At 33.0% G+C, this 15,335-nt stretch overlaps 1 protein-coding gene across 1 annotated transcript in view; it reads left to right on the top strand.

Annotated features, from left to right (window-relative positions):
• Positions 1–13,549, top strand: part of LOC131663045 (protein argonaute-2) — a 237,811-nt gene extending 224,262 nt beyond the window's left edge. Inside the window, exons 5-6 of the mRNA XM_058933111.1 lie at positions 12,785–12,984; positions 13,071–13,549. Coding sequence (XP_058789094.1) covers positions 12,785–12,984; positions 13,071–13,179 — 309 coding nt within the window. The 3' untranslated portion in view covers positions 13,180–13,549. The remainder of the gene's footprint in view (positions 1–12,784; positions 12,985–13,070) is intronic.
• The last annotated feature ends 1,786 nt before the right edge of the window (positions 13,550–15,335 follow it).

Below are 15,335 nucleotides of genomic sequence, written 5' to 3'. Positions count from 1 at the left end.
ACATTCTTCGGGATTAGTTACCGGATCGAGCACGTGATTGTGCATGTAACGGTATAGGATATTATTTTCCACTTTCCAGTTCTCGAATTTCTTCGATCTTTGGAGAATTCTTTAGTGCGTTGACCAAATCGAAGAGCATTCGCTCGAATTTACATAAGCCAAAACACAAAGCCGTAAACGCCGTATATTGTTTGTTATTTTCCGATAACGGAATCTGCCAAAATGTCGCTTGCAAATCTATTTTACACAAATATACCACTCCGCCCAACCTATCTTAAATAACATCTATGCTAGGCATCGGATACACGTCTATTTCTGTTAATCTTGTTAACTGGCTTAAAATCGAGACAGAACCTACAACCACCGTCTTGTTTACGTACTATGACCGGTTCGTTTGATGGCATGATTATTTTCGTCTTCCATAGTCGCATGTTTCATTTTGCGTAAAACCTAATATCTGAGGCGACATATGGTACATCGGCGTCTTTATCAAGCGCGCATTACCTACATCAATAATGAGATCGATAACCTTAGTGACCGTCGGCGATTTGCCAGGCTCCGGGACAATCCGGCGAGCTAGCGTCATGATTGTTTCTCGCTGAGCCTGCTCATAGCTATTTAACGCTGCACATTCTGCATAAACGTCTACCGCTTTCGTACCTTTTTCCGCGAAGTGATACCAATTACTTTAATCATCTTCAAGGGCAATTCCCGTAATTATAGTTAACGTTCCATTTATTCCAGAAGTCCGTGTCTAAAATCAAGTCATGTCTCATTTTAGACACGGCTATCTATTTGAACCAATCTGTCCTACCATAGATCGTATGACTTAGTTCTGAATCGTCCAATTTTCGTAGATTCTCACCTGAGATACTCTGCACGAATATCGTAAGCGGCCTCAAGCGATCCTGAAATCCTCACCCTAATTTTGGCCCTACTACCGATACCTGCGAATCTGAGTCTAACAGTGCTGTATAGATCTCACCGCCTATACCACCTTTAATGGAAAACCTATTCTCCACTACCGTAACTAGTGCTGTATCAGACTCGTTTTCCATCGGGTTAGATTGCCCTGAGTTCCATTAATGCTCTCCCCTCACCAAATCGGACGGTGCGTCGATACCGACAACCGGACTCTCATCGAACAAATTGTACCATCGGTAAGCTCATCTTGATTGCTCGTAGCCATGACCTTTGTCGAAGCTTATTCCAACAGGAGCGTAGCGCTTGAGCTCACTTTCTCATTCGTCATATTAACAGCAGGTTTACTTTTATTACTTGAAGGGACTGTCTTTTATGAAGCTGCCCTTTCGCTCTCAGCAATCGAAGGAAGAGATAGAGAAGAAAGGTTGATAAATAACCTGTGATGTTCGTATCACTTATAAATAAAATAATTCGAACTCTCGTATCTAGCTATTGAGTAAGAATTTGTTTCCAATAATTTTACTTTACTTGTCAATAAAATAGATAGATAAATCAAATGTAATCAATAAGTAAATCAAATATATATAAATAATACAATATTTCGAGGAAAGTCAGACAATGCCCTAGTTTCTTATGGTGCGAATTGTCCCATAAGCAGAGCTAAAGTCTTTCTTTGATAGGATATATATAATTCGGCCCAAGTTTCTTATAGCGCAAGATGTTCTATAAGTCGAGCTTAAATTATAAGGAAGGAACAGTCTTGCTCAGTTAATCACAATGAGAGAAAGAACTTAGGTATAATCCAAGTTTATTCAGACTCATGCGCTCACCTTGCAAGGCTAGAAGTGAATGCTAGCCTGTGCAAAGGTGGGCCTATTTATACACAGATTTTCCCGCTTATTTTTGCAGGAGAGGTGTCATCGAAAATTCGAGAGACATTCGCGAATTTTGAGAAATGAGTTTTCTTAATTTACAAGTAAATAACCATTAATATTAAGCTTTTAACACATGTAAATTTTACAGAATTTGTTATTTGTTGATTTTATACAATTTACAATTATCGCCAATAGTGTCGTCAAAAGTTATTAACTAATAAAGTTAATTAACGTGATATTACAATATTTACAATAGAAAATCATTAAATTTTCATATAACTTTATAGTTGATTAATTTTGGAAGTATTCTCTAAAAATAAATATTTAAATTAATTAATAATATTTGAATTATGACTAATTTTTCATATTTGTAACGGTTTTTTCTAATCTTATTATGCAATTATTAGAATAATTATCTAAGATTTCTAAATCATAAAGTTATCATTATCAAGTATAAACTTAATATTTTCGTTCTATATATAGCTTATTGTTTAAATAAATTATTAATTGTTTATTTACTAATAACAGTTATTATTCAGCTGTTATTAATGAAACTAATTCTTACTCATGTTCTATGCTTACTCACTTTGTATATGAATTATTTACATTTTTCTAATATTTCATATGTTAACGTAATAAATAAATCAACTTTGCATATTGATATTCATTATTATTTCATAATTGAATGTAATTTTTATTATTATATTATGAATCTACATGCTAAAATCTATATAATCAATACTTTGTTATATTAAAATTATCTCTAATTAACATATTTTTCTTAATATCCAAAATCATTATATCTACATCTATTACTTTGTGACATCACGCTGTTTATTTTGATTCGATTCTTATTTGTATACAATCGCGTAAACAGTGAGGTAGCGCCGCTTAATGTATTGATTTGAATAAACAGATAGATACGTTAGACTACTTGCAGTAATTCAGTGATTTAATAAATAGCTCATAAATAGGACCGTTATAAACCAAACACAACTGTTATGTTTAAAACTCAGAATTTTATTTCTAATGAACACAAAACTCATTTCACATTTATGCTAATAAAAAAAGAAACACTACTATTTATATATTATTTATAAAATGTAAACTAAACCTACTACTACGAAGGCGACGGAATAACCTTGACAACTGAGCTCTAACCACGAGCCGGTGCTCTTATTTCAAATCACGAAGGTAGCTGGTGAATGGACGCCTTGCTACTTTATTATAATCACCTCTGTTGAATTGCCGTAATACCGAGAGAGAGAGAGAGAGAGAGAGAGAGAGAGAGAGAGAGAGAGAGAGAGAACATGATCGTATTGCTACGCTAGCTGAAGAATACAGGCCCACGGGGAGATACGCTGTCTCTGGAAATGTCCAACTTTTCTACGTAGATTCATAGGACAGCAGATTGGCCAAGCTATCTGTCTTGTATTTCATCGTCTTCAAGACATTAATAGATGCGCACGAGTTGCCGTGGGCGCATCGACTGTGGCAAAAAAAAACATGGTAAAAAATGCTCCCTCGCGAAGAACGATCCTCGTCTAAGAAAACGGTGGGCGAGAGCTCTCTCACTCAACTGCCGGCCGCGGCCTACTCACAGTCATCACCTACTTTTCAGGCGGCTTGCAACGCAGCTCTTATCGATCATGCGTTACACGCCTATCTCAATCGGCATAGTACGTGCGCTCTCTCTCTTTAAATGCTACTCGCTTTTTTTATTGCGCTCATCAGATCAACTCGGCCTCTCTTCAACAGTCATCAGCGCTTAAACAAAAGGCTAATAGTTAGGAGCATTCGTATTGTGTACATAATGTTAATCAGTATACTTTACCGAAAGCAGATGGGAGAGGGAGAGAGGCTAACGAAAAACAGGCTTACTGCCTGCTCTCGCCACAACAATAATAATAAGTTTTCATGATTTTTCATATTTCTGAGGTATATTTTTAATTATAGTTGTATTTTGTAAAGGCTGTCTATTAGATTATTCATTCGAAAATATATTACAATCATGATCATTAAGATTATCAGAAATCTACTAGATTAATCTACTGGAAAATTGCAATGTAGCCGTATTATTATTATTTTGTGTTTCAAGAGGATTATAACTGGTCATGAATCATGGGGTTATGGTTATGATGTGGAAACCAAAGCTCAATCATCCCACTGGAAGCTGCCGCATGAGCCAAGACCGAAAAGAGCGCGCCAAGTTTTCACGATCGCGGAAAACAACAAATCTACCTGAATCTAACAGTGAAACTTCAGCGTTTATTGTCTGCCCTAGCTTGGAACGTAACAGACTCAATTCGAATCTCCGGAGGCTGCAAAAAATATTAAAATAAATAAATGGCCAATTCCATCTCAGATCATGCAGAGCTCCCCACACACCTGTCACCAAGCTACTCCAAAGTATTTTTTTATTGTTCTAGGTCAAAAATAAGAGGACCCTTATTTTTTATTTTTTCTCTCAGATGCATAGTTCCGTCAATAATGCAATCGGAAAATGCACTGCTGAAAAGGGAAAATTGAGAAAATTTTTCCAATTAAATTTGGTTTCCTCAATATTTTTTTTATTTTTCGATACAATTAAATAATTTTTATGTCATCTATAGTAGAAACGAAGTTCTTCAAGTCTAATTTATCAAAAATATGAATGTATGCATTTTTCGGGAGAAAATGCATGTTTTCGAAAAAGTGCATCTTGGAGAAAAAATTGTGTATCTCAAAAAGGCCATAATTTTTTGCGCTCAAATTTTTTTTATATATTCTTAGTATCAATACCTTCAAATTCATTCGATCAAAATTTGCTGTTTTTTCGTTATATCGCTTAAAAAAATTAAAAAAAAAAGTTTCACATTTTCAAGTCAAACGCGATAAATACATAGGTACAGCGAATGGAAATCAAAGCTGAGAAAGAAAGGGTGACGTTAAATTATCAACATTTGCTGATGCATATAGATTTTGCTGAGAATTGGTCTGTAATTTTGAAAAATCCAGTTCAAGGGAATCATTGGGTGAATAAACAGATTTCAATTTTCACTGCTGTTTGCTACATAGGCGGAATTACAAAGAGTTATACTGTAATTAGTAAAGACTTAAAACATGATTATTCTCATGCATTGGCAGCAATACAAATAATTCTTGAACATATAACTAGATACACACAAGAAACGTATGGAAATTCGATTGATTCTATAACTTTAGTATCTGATGGCGCTGCAAGTCATTTCAAAAATAGATTCCAGTTAAATGAATTTTTAAATGCAAGTATGAGTAAAAAATGGATATTCTCTGCTACTGGTCATGGAAAGGGTGCTGTAGATGGTATAGGTGGTTTGGTAAAGCATTATGCAACAGTGCATAATTTACGCAGTACTGAATCTGATGCTATTCAAACTGCTAAAAATTTTGTTGAAAATGTATCAAAATACACAACTTCTATAGAGCTGATTTTGATGGAAACTGCAGAGATAAACAATTTTCGTAGTAGTCAAATGGAGCAAAGACACAAATGCCAGAAATATCAGGGTATTCAACGTTGCCACATGTGGAAATCTGTTGTCTCGGAAGGGAGGAGCGAATGTATTATAGCTCGAACGGCTGCGCATCCATGGATTGAAGTGAAAAAAGATGAAAAAAACAAAGAAAAGTACTCATAAGAAGAAAAACGAAAATGTAAACAAGGGCAAGAAAGTGAAAGTTGTATCTAAAAAAGTGAAGAGAGTTGTAAAAGTGATCAACTCAAACAGAAAAAAATGATCGTGTAATTTTACATTTCTTGCAGACATGATTGAATAAAAGTGAGCTTTTTCTTTGAGTTACATGTTATTGTAGTTCAGTTATTAACCTACATAGTCGCTAACATGAATTCCTGAATGTATTTATCGCGTTTGACTTGAAAATGTAAAACTTTTTTTTTTAATTTTTTTAAGCGATATAACGAAAAAACAGCAAATTTTGATCGAATGAATTTGAAGGTATTGATACTAAGAATATATAAAAAAAATTTGAGCGCAAAAAATTATGGCCTTTTTGAGATACACAATTTTTTCTCCAAGATGCACTTTTTCGAAAACATGCATTTTCTCCCGAAAAATGCATACATTCATATTTTTGATAAATTAGACTTGAAGAACTTCGTTTCTACTATAGATGACATAAAAATTATTTAATTGTATCGAAAAATAAAAAGAATATTGAGGAAACCAAATTTAATTGGAAAAATTTTCTCAATTTTCCCTTTTCAGCAGTGCATTTTCCGATTGCATTATTGACGGAACTATGCATCTGAGAGAAAAAAGAAAAAATAAGGGTCCTCTTATTTTTGACCTAGAACAATAAAAAAATACTTTGGAGTAGCTTGGTGACAGGTGTGTGGGGAGCTCTGCATGATCTGAGATGGAATTGGCCATTTATTTATTTTAATATTTTTTGCAGCCTCCGGAGATTCGAATTGAGTCTGTTACGTTCCAAGCTAGGGCAGACAATAAACGCTGAAGTTTCACTGTTAGATTCAGGTAGATTTGTTGTTTTCCGCGATCGTGAAAACTTGGCGCGCTCTTTTCGGTCTTGGCTCATGCGGCAGCTTCCAGTGGGATGATTGAGCTTTGGTTTCCACATCATAACCATAACCCCATGATTCATGACCAGTTATAATCCTCTGGAGCACATTTGGGTAGTCACAGACCGAGTCCAACATCTCCTGAGCAATAATAACGCGATGCCGTTTTTGGTCGAAATTGAGCAGTTTTTACACGAATTTCGCGGTGACCCATTCCCAAATCATTGGTTAAAATCGAATGGCATGAGCCAATCGATATGTTTAGATCCTCGAAAACTTCTCTAATGATGATTCGATGATTGGCGAATACTATTTTCTTCACTTTATCAATGTTTGCTTCTGTTGTTGACGTGCTCGGGCATCTGACACGTTGTTCGTCGTTCACATCTTCTCGGTACTCTAAGAACGGTTTGTACCACCGATAAACGTTGCTTTGGTCCAAGGTAGCTTCACCATATGCAACAGTCAACATTCGGAATACGTTCGCGCACTTTATTTTGTTTTTCACACAAAATTTTATACAGGTACTTTGATTAATTTTTTAGAATAGGAAAAAATCGAAGACGAGTCAAAACACATTCAAACAAAACAGCTGTCAAAAATTATCTAAACATTCAAAATGGCCGACCTTGTCGGCATAAGTAAGGGACATGAGTACCTACATGACGCTACAAAAAAATCAAAAATCAAATTTACGTAGCCCGCGGAAATTTAAAATTCACGATACTTTTTGAACAGACCTCATATTAATATGTATACGCGTGTCTCCTCTGCCGCTGTTATCCCCACCACTCGACGATTTTGGTGCGCTCAGCCGGAAACATCGGACATCCGCATCATTTCAGGTGCATTTTGTATATTTTTTTTCATAACCAGAATATATATTTTGAAACGGAAAATATGTACTTTTCGAAACTGTTTTTAAAATTGAAATTAAATTTCCGTTGCACAGAATCAAGATTTCGCGCATTTAAAGTAAATATTATTGTTTTGAATCTTAGCTCTTCAAGTTGAAAATTGACGGAAATACGAATTTTTTTTACAAGTGTAATATTTTCCGGGTTTTCCGAGTTTTCTCGGATTGTAATGATGTTACAAAGTCGCACGACAGCTCATTTTGTTTATTATTCAATTACCTACAACTTACGCATCAACACTGTTGCAATCGCCACATTATTTGCAAAGTTATAGTGAAAAAAACAATAAAAGTGCGACTTTTTACTTCAAATTATTAATAATAAATTCCGGGACAATATTTGAGAGTTTAAAAGTGTGTTAAATTGAAGAGGACGACATATTCTATACGATGGCACTATTCTGGACTGGTTACCTGTCCAGAATTATGTCATGAAAAAATCCCTATTGCTTGGCCTAATAGTGGTTACTTAACTTCTTTTATTTTTTTGGTCACACTTTTTTTACTGCATTAAAAATTCCGAAGTCTTTTGCATTTTTTAAATGTAAGAAACTCTTTTTTGAATCGATAATACTTATTTGTTAGTTTATAATTATTTATAACTGTTGTAAACACATTATATTTGCACTTTAAAATTGAGAAATATTCAATTATAATCCTTTCAGTCACGCAATTCAATCTTTATTTTAAAAATGTAAATGTACGGTCTCCTTATATTTTTCAACGCTGAATCTGAATCCTATATAAAAACTCAAATAAATCCAAACGTAACCCCTATAATAAAGTAAAATGGAATTATAATATAAATATACTTATACATCTACTATACTTTTTTTCATAATATTAATTTCTTGATTCATTGATTAATAACTTTTTTTTTAATTATTACATTTAAAATTTTTACATTTGAAATTACTTTATTTTTACTTTTACAAGAACAAAATTTCAATTTTGTGACTGAATGGTAGTTTTCACTTCATTTTAGAGATTGTTTTTATTTATTTTTTTAACAAAGCAAATTGACTTATTACGTAATTAAAAGAGTTGAAATATGTGCTACCTCTATTAGAAAAACATGGCCTCTTGATACATATACTGCATCACTGACGATATTTTTTAAACCAAAGATATCTTATTATTTTCTAAGATAAGTTACTATTTATATAGTGCTATTTGAAAGAATAAGATTTTTTCTACAATACAAGTATTTTTGTATTTCGGGAAAATTTGTTACAGGGTAGGTTAGTCTTCATTTCAGATGTCTTTAAGCTCAACTCCAAAAGCCCATGTTGAATATACACTGACGTCGGACGACTTTTCCCCACTCTAGATCAAAATGAGCTAAACTTCAAAGTTTTATATCTCGGTTCCACAACATACTAGAGCAACGGCAAGATATGGCTTTAAGGATATTTTGTAGAGCTTTCGAACCGTATGAAATAAATATATGATTTTCCTTTTTTTATCGGTTGTGACAACATAAAAAAATTAATTTTTTCCGTTTTTTTTTCTCGAACTTTAAGGCAATGGTCTTTTGCGGAAAGTTATCGGAGAAGAAAATTAGAGATATCAATCAAAAGCTCGTTTGAAAAGCTACAAAATCCATGTGCGAATAAATTTTTTAAACTTGTTTTTTACGAGCTACATATCGTTTTACAAAAAACTGACTTTTTTATAAAATTCGTTGTATCTCTAAAAGTTGTGATTATAAAAAGAAACTTTATTAAAAAAAATGTTGAATTTTTTAAGAATCAACTGCCTATTAACTTGAAATATTAAAAGCGAACATTTTTTTTAACGAATAGTTACGAATTTTATGTGATAATTAAAAAAAAAACGTTGAATTTATGTATTTGTTTTAATATAGCTATTTATTAGTGTTAAGAATTTAGTCAATCGATAATGATTAGTATTAAAAAGTGTAGCTAGCTGGATATCAAATTGAATTTTAAAAATTTCTGTGCATATTTGTACTGCGACGTTTTATATGTTAAAAAATTAATTTATGTTATTAAAAAAATTTGATTTATGTTAAAAAATGAAAAGGAATTGACAAACTAATATAGCAATTGTGTTATTTCTGTTGTTAATTATCTAAGTTTTCTTTTATATAATATAATCACACATTAAATACATTTTTTTGTCTTGTGACGGCGTGGAATTCCGTTTTATTTTCTTTGTCTCGCCCGATGCGCAGTCTTACTGGAATGCGCGCAGCGAAATCGAAATAATTAAGTTTTGCTAGCTAACCGAGGAGCAGGAAGGACAGGTGTCAATCAACCAACTTATTAATAACAAAGACAACAGTAAATTAACGTTTCAGTCAGGCACAGACTGGTTTATTCATCACGTAATCTACAACGCACTTGGCCCGCGCATTTACACTTATTCGATGCGCGCGACAATCTTGTGCGCCGGCAGTTCATTTATGGTCGCTCAATCGAAATATTCGCTCGCGCGTTTACGTTTCTTTGAGCCTCAATATTGAGGGGAGAATTATTACGCGCGGCTATTCAACAAAAATGGTGACGCGAAGCTGGCCAGCTTACCTTAAGTGAATAGTCGCGCTATCAAGGGGAGCAGATCAGTATCGCCTCTCAATACGTAGCTCAGGTTACCGCTTTTCCTAATTGGAAACGAGGTTTTCTCTGACGTCCTGTCAATCCCGTCGGACAGATTATACGACCTTGTTGGCCTACGATGGCGTTATCGTCGATCACTCGAGACAGCAACAATAACAAAAATTATCGACAATCTAGCTTCCGCACTCTTTTCAATGTTCGTATTCGCGCACGTCGCTAATTCAACTCGTTGTACTCCTAGATCCTATGATGGCTATTCTTCAACTGACTCCTCTGCCTTCGCGCGCGTTCCCTCCCAAATCGGACTGAGTGCCCGTTTTCCACTTCTTCCGGCCGGTAGGTGCTGCCCTCGTAGGTAGCCGTGTGATCGAGACGGTAGCGCAAACAAGACGTTTGCCGTCACAGTCTAAAAAGATTACTAAAAAAATAAAAAAAATGTTCGTTTTTTATCATTTATATTTTAAATTAATATGCAGTTAGTCCTTGAAAAATGCAAATTTTTTTTCTATTACAGTTTTTTTTTAAATCATAATTTTGAGAGATACAACGAATTTTATAAAAAGGTTAGTTTTTTGTAGAACGATATGTAGCTCGTAAAAAACAACTTGAAAAAATTTACTCCCATATGGATTTTGTAGCTTTTCGAATGAAATTTTGAATGATATATCTAGTTTTCTTGTCCGATAACTATCCGAAAAAGACCATCGCCTTCAAGTTTGAGAGAAAAAATGGGAAAAATTAATTTTATTTATGTCACACAACCCATAAACAAAGGAAAATCATATATGTATTTCATATGGATTGAAAGCTCTACAAAAGACCTTTAAAATTATATCTTGTCGGTTGCTGTAGCATGTTTTGGAGCCGGGATATAAAAGTTTGAAGTTTTGCTAATTTTGGTCTAGGCTGAGCAAAAGTCATCTGATGGCAGTGTACAATCTTTTAAGCTATATATTTGAAAATTTTTCACGATAAATGACATTATGGATAATGCCATTTGATTCAGCACATTTCAATCTATAAAAAAAATTCTGTCTAATTGTAAGTTCGAGGATTTCCACGCAAGGACCCCTTTAAATCTTCGCAGTATACGAAGTCAAATTATTGATTAGTAATAAAAAATATTAGCATAATCTTAATTCATAGCTATTTGTTTTTCGAAATTATTTATTTCGCGTGCCTATAATCAAATGTGTCTACTTGATATGTCATATTACATTATGCTTGAGCCACCGACGTCACGAATAAACTGCGTTCACTCATCAGTCCATCAATCTTTTTAAAAAGGATGTATGAAATAACATCTCAAAATTATCATGGATAAATAATTGAAAAATAACAAGTAGATCGATTGCTATACGTAAACATTTGGAAATTTATTTATTTTTTTAAATTACCGCACTAAATTAGTCAAAACTAATTTTGTCAAAGAAATATATCTTATCTTCAGATATTTTTTAAGAGTTATTAAATTAGAAATCTGATAGTTTAATTTATGTCGAATAAAAAGGAAAAACGTAGTACACTGCTTAATACGTAAGCACTGTCCACTAAACACTTAGAAAGGTACAACGTTATTAGAACTTTTTACTAAATCTACGAATATCATAATTAAATTTTTATTTGTCAATTAATATTGAGGTATATTAAAAATTTGATTTCAATCAGCGTGGATATTCACACTGCGTATATTTATAGTGTGTGTGTGTGCGTGTGTGTGTGTATGTGTGTGTGTGTGTGTGTGTACAATATATGTTGGATATATAGGTTATTCTTTATCAGGCGATCCTCTGTCTCTCTTCAAAATTCTAATGACCCTAGAATATCATGAGTGGGCTTTTTATATGCATATTTACTTTATGATGCAATGTGACCATTTTGAACATTCAAGATGGTGGCTCAAACATAGGCTGATCCTGAAAATTTTTAAAATTCGGCGACATGTCGTTGGATTCTAATGCTACTTTTTTTTTAAGACTAGCAATAGATTGAGCATCAATTTTACATTAATATATGTTGTTACGCCCAAGATCACGATCAAGTTTCCACGGTTATTTGACCTTCAAACAGATTTATTATTCGCATTCCTCGAAATACTACCATTGTAATGTTTCAAGAATTATAAACCTCGTGTTTCATATTTAATTTACAGTTGTGAGTTAGACTATGACTAAACGTACTATTTTTTAGTACAATGAGAGATTCAAATTGTTTTTGCAGAAAAATACTATGTTTTTTATCATTGTTTGTAAAATAGAATAACATTTATCTTTGTGATATTATACTTGTTGAGTGTTATATAAAGTTGACGTTGTACATATAATTTAATAAATTATTATTGCATAATATTTTGAAAACTAATTCTAGATATTCATCACGCGTAACCTATCAATATAAGGGGAATAGTTTGAACTTCTCATACATTATAAAATAGCATAATTAGTTATATTATAACTGACAATTGTAAATTAAATATAAAACATGAGATTTATAATTCTCGAAACATAAAGGCAGTATTTCAAGTAGCGCGATTGAAAATATGTTTGAACTTCAAATGATCTTGGAAGCATGATCGCGACCTTGAATGCAATAGCACTTATCAATCTAAAATTCGACGCTGAATCTATTGTCGGTCTCAATAGATAATTAGGACTAAAATCCAATGAGATAACGCTGAATTTCAGAAATTTTCCAGGGTTAGTTTGTGTTTTAGCCGCCATCTTGAAGCCACCATATTAGATTTTCAAAATAATCACATTGCATCATAAAGTACATATGCATATGAAAAGTTTTTCTAAAGTTACTGGAATTTTGGAGAGCGAGAGGGAGAGAGGGTCCCCCTGACAAATAATCACATATATATATATATAATGAATATATAACTTTTTAACTTTAATGATATTTTACATATAACTTTAATCTCTAGGGAACATCTCGGCCATCTCATTATCATGTTCTTTGGGATGATAACCACTTTGAAAGTGATGAACTACAATGTCTTACGTATCAGCTCTGTCATACGTACGTCAGGTGCACTAGGTCTGTCAGTATACCGGCACCTGCTTATTATGCTCACTTAGTTGCTTTTAGAGCAAGGTATCATTTAGTTGAAAAAGAACACGATAGGTAAGGTTGAATATTCCTCTCTTGAAAATTATTTTATTTTATAAGTATAGATTATATAATTGCATATTTTTTAAATTAATTTTTAGTGGTGAGGGATCTCACCAATCCGGTTGCAGTGAAGATAGGACACCTGGAGCCATGGCAAGAGCAATAACAGTACATGCTGACACTAAAAGAGTCATGTACTTTGCATAAATAGTGTACTTGTCTAAGTTCTAAAATACCTGTCATAATGTATAAGAAGAAAATTGGTGAAATAGAACAACGTAATTGCTGACTATCAAACTAAAGCATTTCCAGGACTTTAAAACATGTCAAACTTTGTTCAAATTTCAATCCAGTCCATTAATTTATTTTTATTATCCTATTTTTGTCAATTGTTTTCTAATCTATTCCATGTCACTAAATATGTATATTCATCATTAACTTTTGTTGTAGTTGTGAATCCAATTTTTATTACTAATAATATTAGTATGTTACTGATTATATATAATAATCAGTAACATTGGTATATTACTGATAATAACCATCATTATCATATTTATTAGGATAATACGGTAAACGTTTGAACATCTTAATATTTATTTTCAAACATCTTAAAACTGATTGTACGTCATTGCCAAAATAATTTATGTGATTCAAATTACTTTTAGGTACTTACTGGTACGGTCGGCAGAATTAAGTTCTGTCGATATCTCACATTTTTGTAGAAGTTATAAACGAATGATTATAACATATTTTGTTCAATTTTTCGTTTATTTTCGTTAAATTTTTGTTTAATGGAAATTAATTGATGAAAATCTGTAGTTAATGTTGAAAACTGTAATTTGATTTGTCCAATTAGAGTCTTCAATTATAATAGTATTTTAATTTAATAAAGGGGAGAGTCAATTTTATAAAATTGAAATTCAGCCCGGAACTCTATTTACAAAATTTTTTGCACGGGAAACGGGAGACACGAATACTCCAATTACATACTAAGTAAATTACAGAACGTGCAAGTTGCAACATTCGCGCGTATGCGAGCTTGTAATTTAGAAAGAAGAGATAACACAATTAAGTTTACCGACAATTTAAACAATATAAAGGGATCTTACCGGCCTTTTACAAATAAAGTAAAACTAATATCAGAGGAAAAAAAGTAACAAAGTTTGAGTCCAATATTTCGCGCCTTCAATGGCAGATAAATCGAGGTGTAGTCGAAGAAAAGTCAACCGTTGCGGGTCAGCATTAATGCAGGCCTGTATATTGGTGAATTCTCTTCATCTGACTTTGAGTACCGTAGAATACACAACCGTGACAATAATTCACACAGTTGGCAAGCAAAAACTCGGGTCGATGGTATTCACGAAATATGCACTTCGCTCTTATTGTTACTGCTACTCCTGCTGCTGACGTCGGTATCAAGGTTGTTGTTGCTTGTCTTTTAGAAGCGCTAGTGGCAGCTCGTAATGGATTTGTGAAGCCGTTGTGTAATTCAACCTGGCTCTAAACCACGTACACTTACAAGGAAAGGTACCCAACCCGAACTCACGGATTTTAATGATTTTTATACATATTGTAGAACATAAAAAAATCAAAGACAGGTATTTTTTTATCGGCTAATTTTCACTTTTAAGGGGTAAAAACCTCCCCTAAAATTAACCCCCAAAAAGCGTTTTTTTTAATATCTCGGCTTAAAATTAATATTTTTCAGTGAAACAAATTGGACATTATTTCTTACAAAAGGAGCAAGTATTTCATGGTGATTTGAAGAGTAAGGGTAGCATCCTCTATTTTTTAGGGGTTGAAAACATATATTTTTTGGCATAATTTTATAATAAAAAAGCTTAAATCGACTAAAAAAAATTGGAAAAAATGTTTAAACATCCATAATAACAAAATTTAGTTGACGTCTTTCGCTATTTTAATAAATGTTACCCCTAAGGGGGTAAACCACCCCTAACACAAAATTACTGTAAATATGTATTTCAATACATAATATTTTGTAAAAAATTTGTATATAGAGATTTTTGAGGTCGCTGATTACAAATCTGTTATCAGATTTTGAAAATTTAAAATGGCGGAACCAATGTGGTGGACGAAAATGTCGAAAAAAAATTTTAACTTTCATAAAAAGTTGTTTACAAATGTGTGATCTTTATAGCCTGTATATGTGAACTAAAGAGCCTTAGACCCTAAACCCCTAAACAACAAATAGGCTAAATAGTCGTGCTTTTTAACCAAACGACTCCAAACCCCTAACCTCCAGGTAGGCCGAAGACCTATACTTTACCGTAGACACGAGTATAGACATATTACCGATATTTTATTCAATCATTTTGTATGTAACAAATAACGTCTCGTTTTAT

This window comes from Phymastichus coffea, unplaced genomic scaffold (genome assembly GCF_024137745.1).
Source record: "Phymastichus coffea isolate CEN01 unplaced genomic scaffold, Cenicafe_Pcof_1.1 PCOF00030, whole genome shotgun sequence".
In the NCBI taxonomy this organism is placed as follows: Eukaryota; Metazoa; Arthropoda; class Insecta; order Hymenoptera; family Eulophidae; genus Phymastichus; species Phymastichus coffea.
This window is presented reverse-complemented; position numbering and strand designations above follow the sequence as displayed.